Source organism: Culex quinquefasciatus, chromosome 2 (genome assembly GCF_015732765.1).
Source record: "Culex quinquefasciatus strain JHB chromosome 2, VPISU_Cqui_1.0_pri_paternal, whole genome shotgun sequence".
NCBI classification, from domain to species: domain Eukaryota; kingdom Metazoa; phylum Arthropoda; class Insecta; order Diptera; family Culicidae; genus Culex; species Culex quinquefasciatus.
In genome coordinates this window covers 188,377,371-188,393,905 of record NC_051862.1, presented here as the reverse complement: position 1 = coordinate 188,393,905, position 16,535 = coordinate 188,377,371, and the positions used below count along the sequence as shown (strand labels likewise).

Below are 16,535 nucleotides of genomic sequence, written 5' to 3'. Positions count from 1 at the left end.
GAACTTTTTTACTGAAATATATAACTCATGAGACTTTTCATCTTTATTTTGAAGAGTTGATAAAAAAAAAATTGAATATTGCTTTTCAAGTAAAATCAATAATTAAAAAAAACAAATGAAAAAAAATTTAAAAAAATAAAAAAAACTCTTAAATTAATTTGTAAATACCACCTAAAATACAACATGAATGCGAGGAAGGCATCAACCACCTTAAGGTGGATTAAGTAACGTTTTTTACTGTAAAAAGACACGGACTACTGCAACACTTGCGAATCTATTGCTGTATGATCTGATGAGTTGCAGAGGGTTAAATAATTGTCTTAATGATCTCTCTAAACATCAGGAACACAAATAGCATGGAATCGATTTACCAGAAGTCCTATCCCTTTAAAAAATTGTTATAGCTGAGAACAGGATATTAGTTTTAGTGTAGTTAGTTGAGTGGTAGTAAATAACCTGGTTAATAAATTAGATGCTGCCAAAAGCAAATTTATAGAAAATTGAGCGAGTTTTCCGTTAAAATATTTACGAGAGTGAAAAAGCAAATATTACTCAAATAAATGATCAAACACGACAAAAAATTGCCTGTTTTAAAAATTTAAAATCTATTTTTTTTATCCGCTGTATCTTCACAAGGATTGGACCAATGAATGGTCAGTATAGAGAGTTCGATATACAGCAATATTAAAATTACGAAACACAGAATTTAAAAAAATTGCACCCTTCCAAATGTCATTATAGAGTTTCATTGTTATCGGAGAGGGTCGAGTATAAGAGTACTCTTGTTGCGGGAATTATAATTAATCATTTATCAGAAAAAATACCAGTCTCTTCCCTTTCTCTCCTTCTTTCGCAGTCCATCTACTACGCCCTGTTCGGCAAACCCAAGAAGGACCTGTACGGCGAGCTGGCAATGGTCACCGGCGGTGGCGGAGGTCTAGGTCGACTGCTGGCAATGCGGCTGACTAAACTCGGTGCCAAAGTGATCGTCTGGGACATCAACCAAGACGGTGAGTATCATCTCCAAAAACGTCCTCGTCGTTGATCGCCTATGTACTTTTGTTACGTGGTGGCCGGTGGGGTTTACGATTTAGACCCCCCTTATGGGAAGTGGGGAGAGCACAGTTATGAAGAAATGTTTCGAAACTCGTGGAGTTTTAGTGCTGGTTGGTAGCCTTACCCAAAACAAAACAAAAAAAAATGCTGCTTTAAGGCTTATGAGGTAACGTGAGCAGGTACCAAGTACTTACGGCCAAGTACTCTCCTAATGCCTTTGCCTTGATTTAATTGAGATAAATACGATCCGCGAGCGCGCACAGTTGCGGCGTTAGATGATGAAGGAGGTTCAGTTCAGGTTGGCTGGCACGACGGCGGTGTGACTTTGCACAACAATTGAACAGGCACGATTCAACCTGGGCGTGACCTCCGCGCCTTCAAGAGGACAAGTGGAGTGTGCCTTGGCTAGAAAAAAAAAACTGACAGTGCAGTGTCAAGTAGACAGATAGAACCGTACGGGACCTGGAGATTGTCGTTGCATCAACAAAACTTACAGATTCAATTATTGTTCACGCGGCAAGGTCAACCGGTCGTCGGTGTTGAGAAGGGCGCTCGTTGAAGGGACTTAACCCTTCATGAGCTGGATGTTTTCCATACTTGAACTACGTCGTAAAGTTGGCTTTATTAGATGGTTCTTAGCTAAGTTAAAGACAACAATGTTATTTTTTCTTAGTTGACTGTGAATAAAAAAACAGATAATTTTGTTTCTACACCATCCGGATATTTTCAGTTACAAAATCAAAAACTTGAAACTCTAACTTCTCAAGAAATCAAACTAATGATGAGCTAATAATTACACAAATTTCCAACGCAACTCAAACAAGTCATCGTACAATTATTCGCTAATGAATTGCCGCACAAATGAATCCTAATTGAAGCAAATATGACTCGTAATAAGAGCTAGAGAGTGAAATGCACAAATCATGCCGAATGATCGAACACCACAGCGAAGCCCGTACGTTTTTTCAACCCATCGCAACGTCGCGGTCCAACAGCCAAGGTCAAGAGTAATTGAAGGTTCAACCCCTCGGCCGTCGTCCATCATCTCTGCGAGGCTCTCGTGACATGACAGGCCCATTGTCAGCATCCCTACTACTTGAGAGCTTGCTCGCGAGAGGACATCCACTGTGCGTAAAGTTCTGTAATTAATGCGACTTTTGTACCGCTCGCTGTGACCATGATCTCACGAACTCCACAAAGGAGTCAACAAGCGGTCGCGGTGATCTCGAAACCATGACCAATCCCCACGGGGTCCTCGCAGAAAGGTGAAAATGCCAACTTGAAGTCATAATTTCCACCTCATTTGGCTATAAAACGAGAAATATTTCTGTCTGGTCTCGATGTTCTGTTGGAGCCCGCAAGAGAGGTCTACAAAAGAAAAGCACAAAAGTGGCGGAGAACGCGCATAAATTTCTTTCGGTGACCTTCCGGTGAAACGGCAACCGCCGTTGGACAAGTCTATCTTGAAGACTGTTTCTTGTGAAACACCTGGGTCAGACCCGGTTAAAACGTGTTGCAATCAAATAACTATACAATATATGGTTATTACTGTGCTTCAGCATAAAATGGCAGAATTAAGCTTTTTCATTTAAAATCAGAGATTTTCCATTAAAATATTGTTATTACCATGGAGTGATATTTTCAGAAATTTTTTAATTCTAAAGTAAATTAAACCGTGTGTCATTCTGCTAGGGATGCGAGCCAATCGTGACAGCGAGGAGTCGCGGCGGTCAGTCGGTGGCGTCAGAGAAATTTTTGCTTGTTTTTATTACCTACTTCTTCAGAACTTGCTGTCGTTACCTGGGGCGTGATGCAGCGATATGTAGTAGGACAGCAAGTTCAACGAAATGGAAAGGAGTGCATGTTTCCTTTTTTGGCGCGGCAGATTACACCGCCTGACCTCGTTGACCTTTGTGCGTCGTGCTGATTATAGCTGAGGGGATTTCTGTTGATGAGTTAAGGTTCTGTTTTGAAGTATTGCAAGATGTTGCGGGTGAATTATCATTTAAACAATTTTTAATTAAGTCTTATTTGAAACAATATTAAAAATCTTTACGTATGTTTTCCTTATATCTATCTAAATTAAAACTTCTCAAAACATGTGTGGAATTACATTTGATTCTGCTTAAAGATTTTAAGAAATACAGTCCAGACTCGATTATCCTAAGCTTCGATTGTTCGATGCTTCGTTTATCTGAAGTTCTCTTCAACATCGAAAAAAATGTTATTTCTAATTGAGCGACTCAAATTTGTCAAATTCATTACCATATTGGCCACCAGTTTATTTTACATATTTCCAGTTTATCATGTAACTTTTTTTGTGTCATATTTGGCTCAACACCTCAAATCAGACAAAAGCTTAGTTTTTCTTGTTTAGAATATCCTAAATGAGTCTTAAATAAACTTCGGCAAAGAAGTAGGTTTTGATTCGTACTTTTGAGAAATAATATTTACCCAGAAATTTTTTAATTAAATTATTTAATTATAGTTTTTATTATCATATAAAATGTACAAAATCAGTTTTTTTATTCAGGATTTTTTATTTGTTTCAGGTGACTTTTAAAAGCATTTTCACGTTATCGTAGAAATGATTTTATGAAAAAATAGGATTTTTGGAAATTCTTAATTGAAGTCAAACAAAATTTATTAAAAAATATGTTTAAAATTAAAATCAAATTTGCAATCGAAAATGAGTTAATACTTTTATATAACCCGAACAGACGGAAATTACCTGGGAATAATATTTTTTGATATTTTAAAATACTAGGCCAATAACACTTTATGTTATGTTATTTATAACAAGATTTGTTTTCGTCGATATAATTTTTGTTTTTATTGGATTGTTATTGTAATAACAGACTAATAATATTTTTAGTTATTCTTCGAACAAATCTTTGTTATTATTTATGTTATTTTAACAACTAATCCGATCATGCCAATAACGGTTGTAATGTTAGTGAAACATTAACTGTTATTCAACTCTCATGCAAACATTGATTTCTCAAGAAGAATACATAACATTTTCTGTTATTTTAACAGTATTTGTTATTGAAATGGCATGAATTTAGTTATTACCGTCTGTTCGGGAAGGCTGGTCTTTTTTGAGCTTTAAGTATTTTAGGGTAATTTTTTTCGAAAACTGTTGATGTTTTTGCAATGAAAAACTGAAAATTGGAGGAAATTTCATACAATTCTCTCTTTTTTGACTTTGTTGATTAGACTGCTGATTGCTGAGATAAAGTCTCTTAGGTTTTAATTTTTTGTAAAAAAAATCGTAGCCCTCATTTTCAACTTGGAATCTATTGATTAAGTATTTATTGTTAAAAATTAATCTTCAGTTAAATTGTCAGCTCTTTTCATTAATTATAAGCTTTCCAAACAGGGGTACTTTTCCTTCGGGAAATATTTTAAAATTGTGAAAAACTGAACACTTATTGGAAAAAAAATCCTTCAAATCATATAAAAAATGTGAACCTAATGAAAATTCACCAATTCCTAAAGTAATATTACACATTTTTTGACACAAAATCTGTCATCATTTCCTGTTGAATATTACTATCATTTTTTTCTGTGTTCAAAACTATGTATTGTATCAACAATATTTATGGGTTGTGCTTGATTGCAAATCTGATTTTGCATTTAAATAAGATGTTTGAAGTTAGGTTGAAGAATTTTTTTTACAATAATCACATTTTTTGCAGAAATTTATTCTCAACTCATTCGCAAAACATTTTGTTTGGTTTCTTAAAACATATAAAAAACGAAATTCTAAAAAACATAGTTTTGGAATTGAACCATTAGTGATAAAAAGTCAACTAATTAAAATTTCTATGTACCTATTTTGTCTGAAAAGTTGGTTGGTTGGTTGCTTAGAAATTTGCACTTGACTTGACTTCGACAGCACCTTTTTACCATTTATATGGGTAATTCTCCGCCAACTCACACAGCAGTTGCCCCGACCTCTCTTCGATTTGCGCGAAACTTTGTCCTAAGGGGTAACTTTTGTCCCTGATCACGAATCCGAGGTCCGTTTTTTGATATCTCGTGACAAAGGGGCGGTACGACCCCTTCCATTTTTGAACAAGCGAAAAAGAGGTGTTTTTCAATAATTTGCAGCCTGAAACGGTGATGAGATAGAAATTTGGTGTCAAAGGGACTTTTATGTAAAATTAGATGCCCGATTTGATGGCGTACTCAGAATTCCGAAAAAACGTATTTTTCATCGAAAAAAACACTAAAAAAGTTTTAAAAATTCTCCCATTTTCCGTTACTTGACTATAAAAATTTTTGGAACATATCAATTTATGGGAAATTTAATGTACTTTTCGAATCTACATTGACCCAGAAGGGTCAATTTTTTATTTAGAACATAATTTTTCATTTTAAAATTTCGTGTTTTTTCTAACTTTGCAGGGTTATTTTTTACAGTGTAACAATATTCTACAAAGTTGTAGAGCAGACAATTATAAAAAAAAATTGATATATAGACATAAGGGGTTTGCTTATAAACATCACAAGTTATCGCGATTTTACGGAAAAAGTTTCGAAAAAGTTGGTCATCATCGATCATGGCCGTTCATGGTCACCCGCGAGTCGCGACAGACAAGGACGACGAAACAAAGAGAAACGCAAAAAGTAACTTTTTCTAAACTTTTTTTTTTCGTAAAATCGCGATAACTCGTAATGTTTATAAGCAAACTCCTTATGTCTATATATCAACATTTTTGTAATTGTCTGCTCTACAACTTTGTAGATCATTGTTACACTCTAAAAAATAACCCTGCAAAGTTAGAAAAAACACGAAATTTTAAAATGAAAAAAATTGTTCTGGGTCAATGTAGATTCGAAAAGAACATTAAATTTCCCATAAAATGACATATTCCAAAAAATTTTACAGTCGAGTAACGGAAAATGGGAGAATTTTTAAAACTTTTTTAGTTTTTTTTTCGATGAAAAATACGTTTTTTCGGAATTCTGAGTACGCCATCAAATCGGGCGTCTAATTTTACATAAAGTCCCTTTGGCACCAAATTTCTATCTCATCACCGTTTCAGGCTGCACATTATTGAAAAACACCTCTTTTTTCGCATGTTCAAAAATGGAAGGGGTCGTACCACCCCTCCGTCACGAGATATCAAAAAACGGACCTCGGATTCGTGATCAGGGACAAAAGTTACCTCTTAGGACAAAGTTTCACGCAAATCGAAGAGGGTTCGGGGCAACTTTTCCCGATTTCGTGTGAGTTGGTAGAGAATTACCCATATGCAAATGCCATTCATTAGAAAACAATGCACTCATAAAAAAATGTGTTAGCAAATATGAACAAAAATCACATTTTGAATAGAATTGTTTTGCGCAGTTTAGTTTTTGTGCTCAAAAATAAAAAAAAAAATGTATTTTTAATAAAGTATTTTCTTCGAATTGGCCTGATTACTTATGATGCGGTAAAATTACCAAAAATTGGTTGTACGATGCACAAGAATTAACTTCTTTACGGAATTTCAGTAAGTTTTTACTGAATTTGGCAACTTTCGGTTTTCCAAACAGTTCAGCCGTTGACAACTCGGCAATCTTTACCAAATTCGGATAAACGATCTAAATGTGAACAAATTGACTTTCTTATCAAAATAGATTCAGAATGCAGAGGAGTAAATAATCTTAATTGCACACTTCAAGAAAAAAATCTGTCCGTAATTTATGAAAGTACACTATCGGCTATGAGCATGGAAGACCTAGAAATGTTCTTGAGTCGTTATCAAGTGCATTCCCCCTTCTATTAGCACTAAAGCTTCCTTGAACTAGTATGATAATGCCATTTCAACTATTGAGTTAATCAATTTGATATATTGTTCATGGTTCACAATAACCTTATCGCACTTTTGAACTACTTAATACTAAAAGAAATGCATGTTTTGTTAATGGATTCGAACGTAATGTTACAAACTACGGACATTTGTTAACGAACATATTAACACATAAAGCTTAACTTAATGCTACTCTAAAGATTGAGAAACCGATTTACCAACGATCTTGGCACACAGTCACGGCCACATGTCGCTACAAGTCACAGCAATTTGAATGATTTATGATTGTAAAACCCCGCAATTAAGCTGTTGAGCTTTTTACCGACTGTTCAACTCGAGTAACACATTGTATCTCTCCATTACAGGTATCGACGAAACGGTCAAAATAGTCCAATCCCTGGGTGGATTCTGCAAAGGCTACAAGGTGGACATCTCCAACAAGGATCAGGTGTACAAATACGCCGACTTGGTGCGCGAAGAAGTCGGTGAGGTAAGTGCGGCTCTAATCAGCTTTCTAAATAAAGTGACCAAGCTAAGGTTATTGGTGCGGGGGGTTTTCCGACAAAGAAAAGCTGCAAATGGAATTAGTCCGTTCGGTCATGCAAGTTCAGCGCTCCAGAAAAAGAAATCAATACTTTGTGCGCGCTATATACTCTGCATGTCTAGGCAAGAACCATTAGAATTATTCAAAGCGGTTGTTTTGCATACAATCGGTTCCACACTCGGTCTCACTTTTAAAACTCACTGCGATCATTGGTATGCCAAAAGGGCTGTTTTCAGATATGCGGGACTTGCCATTTTTACGACCGGTGCCAATCTGAGATCTTGGCAGATATTCGACGGTCATTAGCATGCAAACCTTGATTAGGGTGTTTCCGTTCTGCCCGCAGTTTTCGCATGGCAATCACTTTTGTGATTTCAATTATACTTATCGCGTATGGGAACACCTTTCATTCTCGTGATGCACCGTAATGACGACCTTTGCAACACACACGCGTGAACAACTGCTCGTGTATGATATGTTCTTTTTTTCTTGTCATCAAGCCTTGATTCGCGCCGGAAGCTTGTGCGATCTTGGTGCATTGATAGGTCTTACAGGTCAATGCGATTAACTTATTGACCCCTCGATGCAATCGAGACGGTGTTTGTTTTCCGTAAAAAGAAACAATGTTTAATAGCTTTTGTTTTTGCTGCTGCTTTAAAATTGAACGTCTCAATTTGTACACTTGTTTTTTAAATGTACTGATTGAGAATTCTAGCTCTAAACCACGAAGAGATAGAATTTAAGTATCAAAGGGACTTTTATATGAAATTGTATGCCGAATCCGATGGTGTAATTTCGTAAAAAAAAACAACTTTTCATCAAAACATTATTTTAGAATCGATTCCATTTTTTCAAAAATTGAGAGATATTATTTTTTGGCAAAATTAATGCTCTTTTTCTGGTCTGCTATCTGGGTTATTGCAGATTCGAAAAATACAGAAAATTGTCTTTAAAGTGAAATATCTTTCATTTTTAGACATTAGAATAACAAAAAATCGACGTTGTCGTGCTAACCTGTTGTACGTCGCTTTGTGACGTTCCGAGAAAAACGCGTTTTAATGATGACCTTGAATAAACAATAACGAGAGCACGTAATGTAAACAATAACAAACACGTTTTGTTTGGTTGACCATTCTGTGCATTGTCCTGAAATTTTGTTGAATTTGGTTGCTGGAGTCCCGAGTTATAATTACAAATGTTTACAGTAGTCGAGCTCGTACTTGTGTCGAACGCGTTTGACCTAAAATCTCTTTGCCCTTTGTCGCACTTACATCAAATTTAAGAGTGTGTCAAGAGAGCATGACAAGAATGAAACTTCTTTAATATGAAAAGTTTCAACAATGCACAGAATTTTTTTCGAATTTATTGCATATGTCCACGAGCAAAGCATACCCATCAATTTTCAGGGGTTATTTGTATATATAAAACTAGCATCTGGCCAAAATATGAGCACTCTAGGTCAACGGGAAGTGGGACAAATCGGGACACAAAGTTTGATGGTTCAAAAACGGCTATAACTTTGGCAAAATTTGATTTAATTTCAAAATTCAAAATGCATCTGAAAGGGCTTAAAAAATGGCAACAAAATGCAGGGAGAAGCATTCCAATTGGTTAAATCTAAAGGGAGTTATTGGCATTTAATAAAAAGATAGCATAATTTTCAAATAAAAATGTGTTCCATCCAGAACTCGGTTCGACCGAAAATAACTGAAAAAAACATTTTTTATGAAAAGTTTCTTATGTAAAATTGTCTCAGGAACACGAATATGAGAAAAATATCACCAGAAAATGGGATCTAAGGGGTCCCCTGAGCAAAATTTACAACCGAAAAATTTACTAAAAGTAAAAGCGTATATTTAATATATTAAACTGCCTTACCCAAAACGTTCTCAGTCTCAGATGGTAGTCCCAGATGTCCCCTACAAGCTGCAGGTCGAACTGAGTTGGTATCTAGATTGAACACTTTTTTATTTGAGTTTTAAAATTGTGCTATTTTATCACTAAAATGCCAATAACTCCCTTTAGATTCAACCAATTGGAATGCTCTACCCTGCATTTTGTTGCATTTTTTAAACCCTTTTAGATGCGTTTTAAATTTTGAAATTAAATTGAATTTTGCCCAAGTTACAGCCTTTTTACGATTCTTGACGTTTTTGAACTTTGTGTCCCGATTTGCCCCACTTCCCGTTGACCTAGAGTGCTCATATTTTGACCAGATGCTAGTTTTATATGTCCAAACAACCCCTGAAAGTTTCAGGCAGATTGGTGAGGTCGATGCGAGATGGGTATGCTTTGCTCGTGGACTCGCTCTTAAGAGTCTAATTAATAAAAGAGGTTAGCAAACATTAACCACGAGTTATAAGAATTTGAAGAAGCAGTTTTTTTTTTTTGAAAAACGGAACGATTTTGATCAAATTTGACCAGTTGACCAGCCAAAATAAATAACTGAATTTTATTCATATTTTCAATTTTGATGAAACATCAGTAAACCTGTCAAAACGAGTTGACAGTTATGGAAAGTCACAACATAATCAGGATTGAAAAAAGTGTTGAATACGGGTTGCTTTGTTTCAAATGTGATTTGAGAAATAAATTTGTAAAAAAAACTAATGACAAGAAAAATCAAATCATGAAACAGTCGACTCTCTGGCTGTCGATATTCTCGACATCAATATTGCACCATGTACCGATGAATTCTTCATTCCCTTTAAACTGCATACATACTTTGATTCTCTCCATTCTTTAATGTTTTCTCTTGTTTGAAGGATCTCTTCCTCGACGGTCCCTTGGATTCTTTTTTGCTTTAGAAAACTCTTCCGGTAGTCAATAATTTCACTTTCTCATGGCTTGCATGGATATTTTTCGTTGAGAAACGAAGATTAAAAGGGTGTTTGGCATTTGTTTGTTTTTGTTTGCTGGACGTTGCCATAATTCTCTCCCATACCTGGTTATCAGGAAAAAATAAATTTCAATCGAGTCTTCATTTTGCATCGTTCTGTAAACTGATGAATCTTTTCGTCGACGGTCCCTTGGATATTGACAACCAGAGAGAAAACTTCTTTGAAGTTAAGTGTCTTGTAGACTGACCAATCATAATTTCCAAGATGTTTATTCATAAGATCATTTAAAAAAATAGTTTTTTTTTCTAAACTCAATTGTATTTAATTAATAAAACAAAATGATTCATAGAAAAAAAATCCTGGTAATATTACATCTGGGAAGGGTACACCTTTTGTGTCAGAAAAAATGTGCATTGTTCTCTGAAAATGTGTGATTTTACCACTTTTCTGGTATAATGTCACTTTTTCAGTCTAAATTGAGGTAAAATGATATCATTAAGGAGGTAATATACAGCCTTTCAAAATTACACCTTCGAAATTTACACAATTTTGTACTGTGTTGTAAAATAAAATATAGATAAATAAAACAATTTCACAAATATATTTTCAAACTGTAAAATTGAGATCAAATAATACCATATGAATTCCAATAATGAATTTAAAAAAATGTTACTTACCCTAGGAATCGGTAAAAAATTTCCACAACCGCCGCGTGCCAACCTCGATTGTAACCGCTTTTAATAGCCCCCTAATCAGTAACCTTGGCTCCCTGAACTCAATTTCAATTAATACATGTGAGGAGACGGAGGCGGTGAGGTTATCTCATCCGAAGCCCTAATTTGCACATTGGCGTTGGAGTGTACCGCACCTTAATTCATCCTATCCACCTGTCCTGTACAATTATCCCCGGAAAGTGATCATGACTGACCTTCCGTCTCTTTCGCGCAGGTATCGTTGCTGTTCAACAACGCTGGCGTTGTGTCGGGCAGGGCACTTCTCGACACCCCGGATCACCTCATCGAGCGGTCCTTCAACGTGAACATTCTCGCACATTTCTGGGTAAGATACTTGATCATTTTTTTTTCCTAAAGAATTGCTCTGCTCCAAGATGAGATTTGGGGATGATCTCACGCTGGATTATGTCTAAATTGAGTGGTACTCGATTACCCAGTTTTTTTGTCGGTATTCATTAACTCATTGTGATAAGTCATCATCCGGGTAAATCTCCGCAAGTCACGCAAGATTATCCGCCAAAGGAACTTTGTCTAGAAGTCGCGGGTACGTGACTTGCGCAGTCAAGTACCCTCCTCCCGAATGGGACATCGACTTACACCGGCTAAGAATACCAATCAGATATGCCCAACTCAGCAAGGTGTAAAAATAGCTTCAAGAAGTCTTCTTCAATGACTTTGTGAAACCGAAAGCACACATTCTTTCTTTAACGATCCTCATTTGGCTTTCTTCCGCATTTGTCCATCCCTCAACACACAGACGACAAAAGCCTTCCTGCCGTCGATGTTGGAACGCGATCACGGCCACATTGTGACGATCGCTTCGCTCGCGGGCCACGTCGGGATCTCCAAGCTGGTGGACTACTGTTCGAGCAAGTTTGCCGCGGTACGTATGAAGCGGCTAGCGTTTGGGACCAGGGATGCCAGATACACAGATTTGTCTGTGTTTCACAGACATTTGAGCTCGTGTCAGACATTTTTTGAGGTACACAGACTTTTTAAAAACTTCATTAGATTGTTATTTTGTTAAAATATCAATCGAAACTTATTTCGTTAGTCTTCAAATGCTTAAAAACACAATTTTTGATAGATTTCTATGACTGTAAATTGATTTATTTGAATTTTAGACAAAGACACAGACATACACAGACTTTTTCACAGACATTTTAAAAAATCATCTGGCATCCCTGTTTGGGACTGAGAATACTAATCGTGCGTTTGGGGATTTTTGGGGCGTTTTCTTGCAGGTTGGATTCGATGAAGCACTGCGGATAGAGCTGGAGTACATGGGAGCCCATGGAGTCTTTACGACCGTGATCTGTCCGTACTTTATCCAGGCGACGGGAATGTTCGACGATGTGCATTCGAGGTAATTGGCGGAATTGGCCTTATTTCAAAAGGGGTGATTCTGAATCCTAAACGTCTGATTATTCTTTTTAGGTGGGTCCCAACACTCGATTCCAACACCGTGGCGGATAAAATCATCGAAGCTGTTCAAAAGAACGAAAAATATGCCATCATCCCGGGATACCTTCGTGCCATGCTTGCCATCAAATGGTAACATTTTACCAGCATTCCATACTCAGAGTACACCCACTAACCCTTCCCCTTCCTCCCACCAGGATCTTCCCCTGGGGCTGCAACTCGGGCTTCCTGCGGCGGCTGGTGCCGGACGCGACCCCGCAGCACGCCGTCACCCCCGTCCAAACGCCAAACGGGGTCAAACTGAATGGCAGCAGTGCGCACCCGCTGTCCGCGGATAACAACAACACCAAGTCGGCGCCCCTGCTCGTGCACCGGTTATCGACCGGCGAGCGGGTGCTTTAAGTTGGATGCACACTACTGATTACTTAGAACTGAGAGATTCAAGTCGGGGGAAGAAGAAGCAGCAGCAGAACTTGGGAATAAGCATACACAATGGATTGAAAGGTGTCAAACTGGTTTTCCCTAACATTCCAGAGTTTAAGTTTTAAAGCAGTGCGTACTTTAAGTTAGCTTGTAAGAGAGAGCGAAAGAGTCCAATTGTTGGAAGAAAATATGGATAAAAAAAGTCAAATGTGATTTGCCTTCTAGGAAAAAGAAACAAATTTGAAATGTGATTAAGCCAGGTTAGAATGTAAACGAAGCTGGATCATTCCTATTTGTGGGGTGTAGAGTAGCATGTAAGGTCACATCACCTAGTTGTTAGTTTGTAAGAGAACCTTCCTGTGAATCTTCCTACCGATTCCGTTTTTTTTTTTCGTCTCAACCATCTTGCCCAAAACCACAGCCACATCTCCAAAGAGACAGAGTCGACAGAAAATGTGCTAGAATGTATAGATTTCAAAGCGTAAGATTTGGACCTAAAATAATCGCCATCCCGCAAGGAAAACACTGAAAATGCTTTCTTTTGTCCTCCCCAGATCGAAGACAGGTACGAAAGTGGATCCCAACCGAATCTGTTCCGTTCCATACAGAAATCCCGTTTTGATGAACTGAACCTCTTCCTTCACCTCCTCATCCTTTGCCAAGTCCTTCCATTTTAAATGTGAATGTTTTAGTACAATAAAATGTGGATGTAAAAATATTCTGAAAATAAACCGTTCTTACTGTGAAACTGTTTGGCTTGCTTTCAGATCTATCACAATTATAATAATAACGTTTTTAAATTCTGATCAGAGTAAATATGTGTCGCTACACTTCAAAAAAATCTGGAGGGGTCTGAGATTCCAAAAAATAATGTCCACGTGGTTTAAAAAAACATAAAAAAAATAATTTGGCAAAATAATCATTCATTGAATTTCTCATTTTTGGAAATGTTTTGGATATCCAAAAATGCCATATTCTGAGCTATAACACACTATTTTGCACCATTGGTTCCATACAAGTCTCCATACAATTTTGGCTGCTGTCCATACAAAAATGTCATGTAAATATTCAAACAGCTGTAACTTTTGAGTGAATTTTCTGATCAATTTGGTGTCTTCGGCAAAGTTGTAGGTATTGTTGAGATCTATTGAGAAAAAAATAGGTACACGGAAAAAAGTTGCAGATTTTTTAATCATTTTTTTTTTCACTAAAACTCAATTTCCCAAAATACGTATTTTTTGATTTTCGAGATTTTTTGATATGTTTTAGGGGATAAAAATCCGCAACTTTTGAGCCATAGAAAAACATGGTCAAAAAATTTGCTACCGAGTTATGATTTTTTGAAAAAATAGTGATTTTTGGAAAAAATCTAAGTTTCATGCAAACACAAGTTTGACATTATTTTTTAATGCTAAATTGAATTTGCAAAGAAAAAGTACTTCACAGATTTTTTGATAAAGGACTCCGTTTTCAAGATATAGCCACCGAAAGTTTGATTTTAGCGAAATATTTGCAGTTTTTCAATTTTTAAAAATAGTGACCATGAGTGACTAATTCTAACAATATTTTTTTTAAGTTCAAATTTGCTATAAAATTGTGTAAGAGACATTGATGATTGGACCTCGGGATGCTGAGATAGAGCCGCTTTAGGAAAAAGAAACACGAAAATTGAAGTTTTCTAAATTTCACCAAAACAACCCACCATTATCTAATGACGATATCTCAGCAACTAATGGTTGAATTTTCAATGTTATAGCATGTATCATTCGTAAAATTTTCCGATCTTTTCGAAAAAAAAATTTTGAAACGCCCATTTAAAATGCTAGTCTTGATTTAAAAATTTTCAAAATATTTTTTTTCGAAAAGATCGGAAAATTTTACGAATGTTTCATGTTTTAACATTGAAAATCGGACAATTAGTTGCGGAGATATCGTCATTAGAAAATGGTGGGTTGTTTTGGTGAAATTTAGAAAACTTCATTTTTCGTGTTTCTTTTTTTCAAAGCGGTTCTATCTCAGCAACCCGCGGTCCAATCTTTAATGTCTCTTACACAATTTTATAGCAAATTTTCTGAACTTTTCAAAGAAAATATTTTTTGAAATGTCACTATTTTTTTAAAATCGAAAAACTGCAAATATTTCTCTAAAATCAAACTTTCGGTGGCTATATCTTGAAAATGGAGTCCTTTATCGAAAAATCTGTAAAGTACTTTTCGATTGCAAATTCTATTTTGCATTAAAAAAAATGTCGCACTTGTTTTTGCATGAAAATTCATTTTTTTTTCCAAAAATCACTATTTTTTCAAAAAATTATAACTCAGCGACAGATTTTTTGACCATGTCTCTCGATGGCTCAAAAGTTGCGGATTTTCATCCCCTAAAACATTTCAAATAAACTCGAAAATCAAAAAATACGTATTTTGGGAAATTGAGTTTTAGTGAAAAAAAAGTTGATTAAAAAATCTGCAATTTTTTTCCGTGTACCTATTTTTTTCTCAATAGATCTCAACAATACCTACAACTTTGCCGAAGACACCAAATTGATCAGAAAATTCACTCAAAAGTTACAGCTGTTTGAATATTTACATGACATTTTTGTATGGACAGCAACCAAAATTATATGGAGACTTGTATGGGTGAACCAATGACAAAAAATAGCTTATTTGGTCATAAGAAGGCCCCCACAAAGTTTGAGCCAAATAAAAAAATACAAATAAAATTCATTTCCGATTTTGGAAGAGAATTGCTCATGGGTAAAAAAGCTAAATTTATTTTGGATTTTGAATAAAATTAGCAAGTTAAGTGAGGCCGTTTCAATTATCCCCTCTTCAAAATTTGTTCGAAAAATCAGGGGGCAAAAAAAATAGTTTTCAAAAAACTAAAAAAAAAATATTGAATTTAAAAGTTAAATCAATTGAAATCAATTCAAAATGCATTTTTCTGCATTGATTTTCATATTTAGCATGTTTGAGCTGGATTAAAAATATTTAGATTTTTTGTGAAATTCCAATGCACAGTATCGCAAAAACTTTTTGTTCGCAAAGAAATAAATTTTCGTCAATACTTAGATATTTTGAAAACTAATGGTTGCAAAACAACTGAACAATGTAAAATGCATTTTGAAACACTTTTTCTTCAAATGTTGAAACCATAGCTCGTAAATTAAATTTTTAAATCTTGTTTAGTTTGTTCATTTGTTTGTTTGTTTGTCATAGCCTACTATTGCGCGTATTCCCGAGAAAGACACGTGGCATACCAGCCTCGAAACGACGCGCCGCACTTTCGGCAAATGCGCGCTGTCAAATCCCATACTGCGCGTTTCGTTTTTGTTGATCTTCTTCTTCGAATTGCATGGCATTTAAGTCTTACTATTCAAAAGCCATTTGAAAAGAAAGGCAAATTTTGACTTTTTTTAAATCCATGCTATCGGAAAAATTAAAATGATGCTAGGAAATAAATCAAACCAAAATAACAGAAAATTTCACGTAATTTGTGCAAGGCGTTCGTCAGCATAATTGGATCATTCTTCAATATTTTGAATGCAAATATTTAGGAAATATTCCGAAATTATTTTTCAGGGTTGTTCTAGCTTTATGAATTTTATGAAGATTATTTTTCGATTGCACATTCCATATTAAAACTTATAGAGAATTTAAATATGCAATCAATATGCTGAATTCTGCGCGTTTTTTTTTCTGATGTTTTCACATTT

General features: G+C 35.7%; 1 protein-coding gene across 1 annotated transcript in view; it reads left to right on the top strand.

The window, feature by feature from the left end:
* Positions 1–13,571, top strand: part of LOC6035249 (short-chain dehydrogenase/reductase family 16C member 6) — a 29,125-nt gene extending 15,554 nt beyond the window's left edge. The window contains exons 2-8 of the mRNA XM_038254853.1: positions 857–1,010; positions 7,226–7,350; positions 11,193–11,303; positions 11,736–11,861; positions 12,223–12,344; positions 12,416–12,532; positions 12,598–13,571. Coding sequence (XP_038110781.1) covers positions 857–1,010; positions 7,226–7,350; positions 11,193–11,303; positions 11,736–11,861; positions 12,223–12,344; positions 12,416–12,532; positions 12,598–12,802 — 960 coding nt within the window. The 3' untranslated portion in view covers positions 12,803–13,571. The remainder of the gene's footprint in view (positions 1–856; positions 1,011–7,225; positions 7,351–11,192; positions 11,304–11,735; positions 11,862–12,222; positions 12,345–12,415; positions 12,533–12,597) is intronic.
* Positions 13,572–16,535: the final 2,964 nt, after the last annotated feature.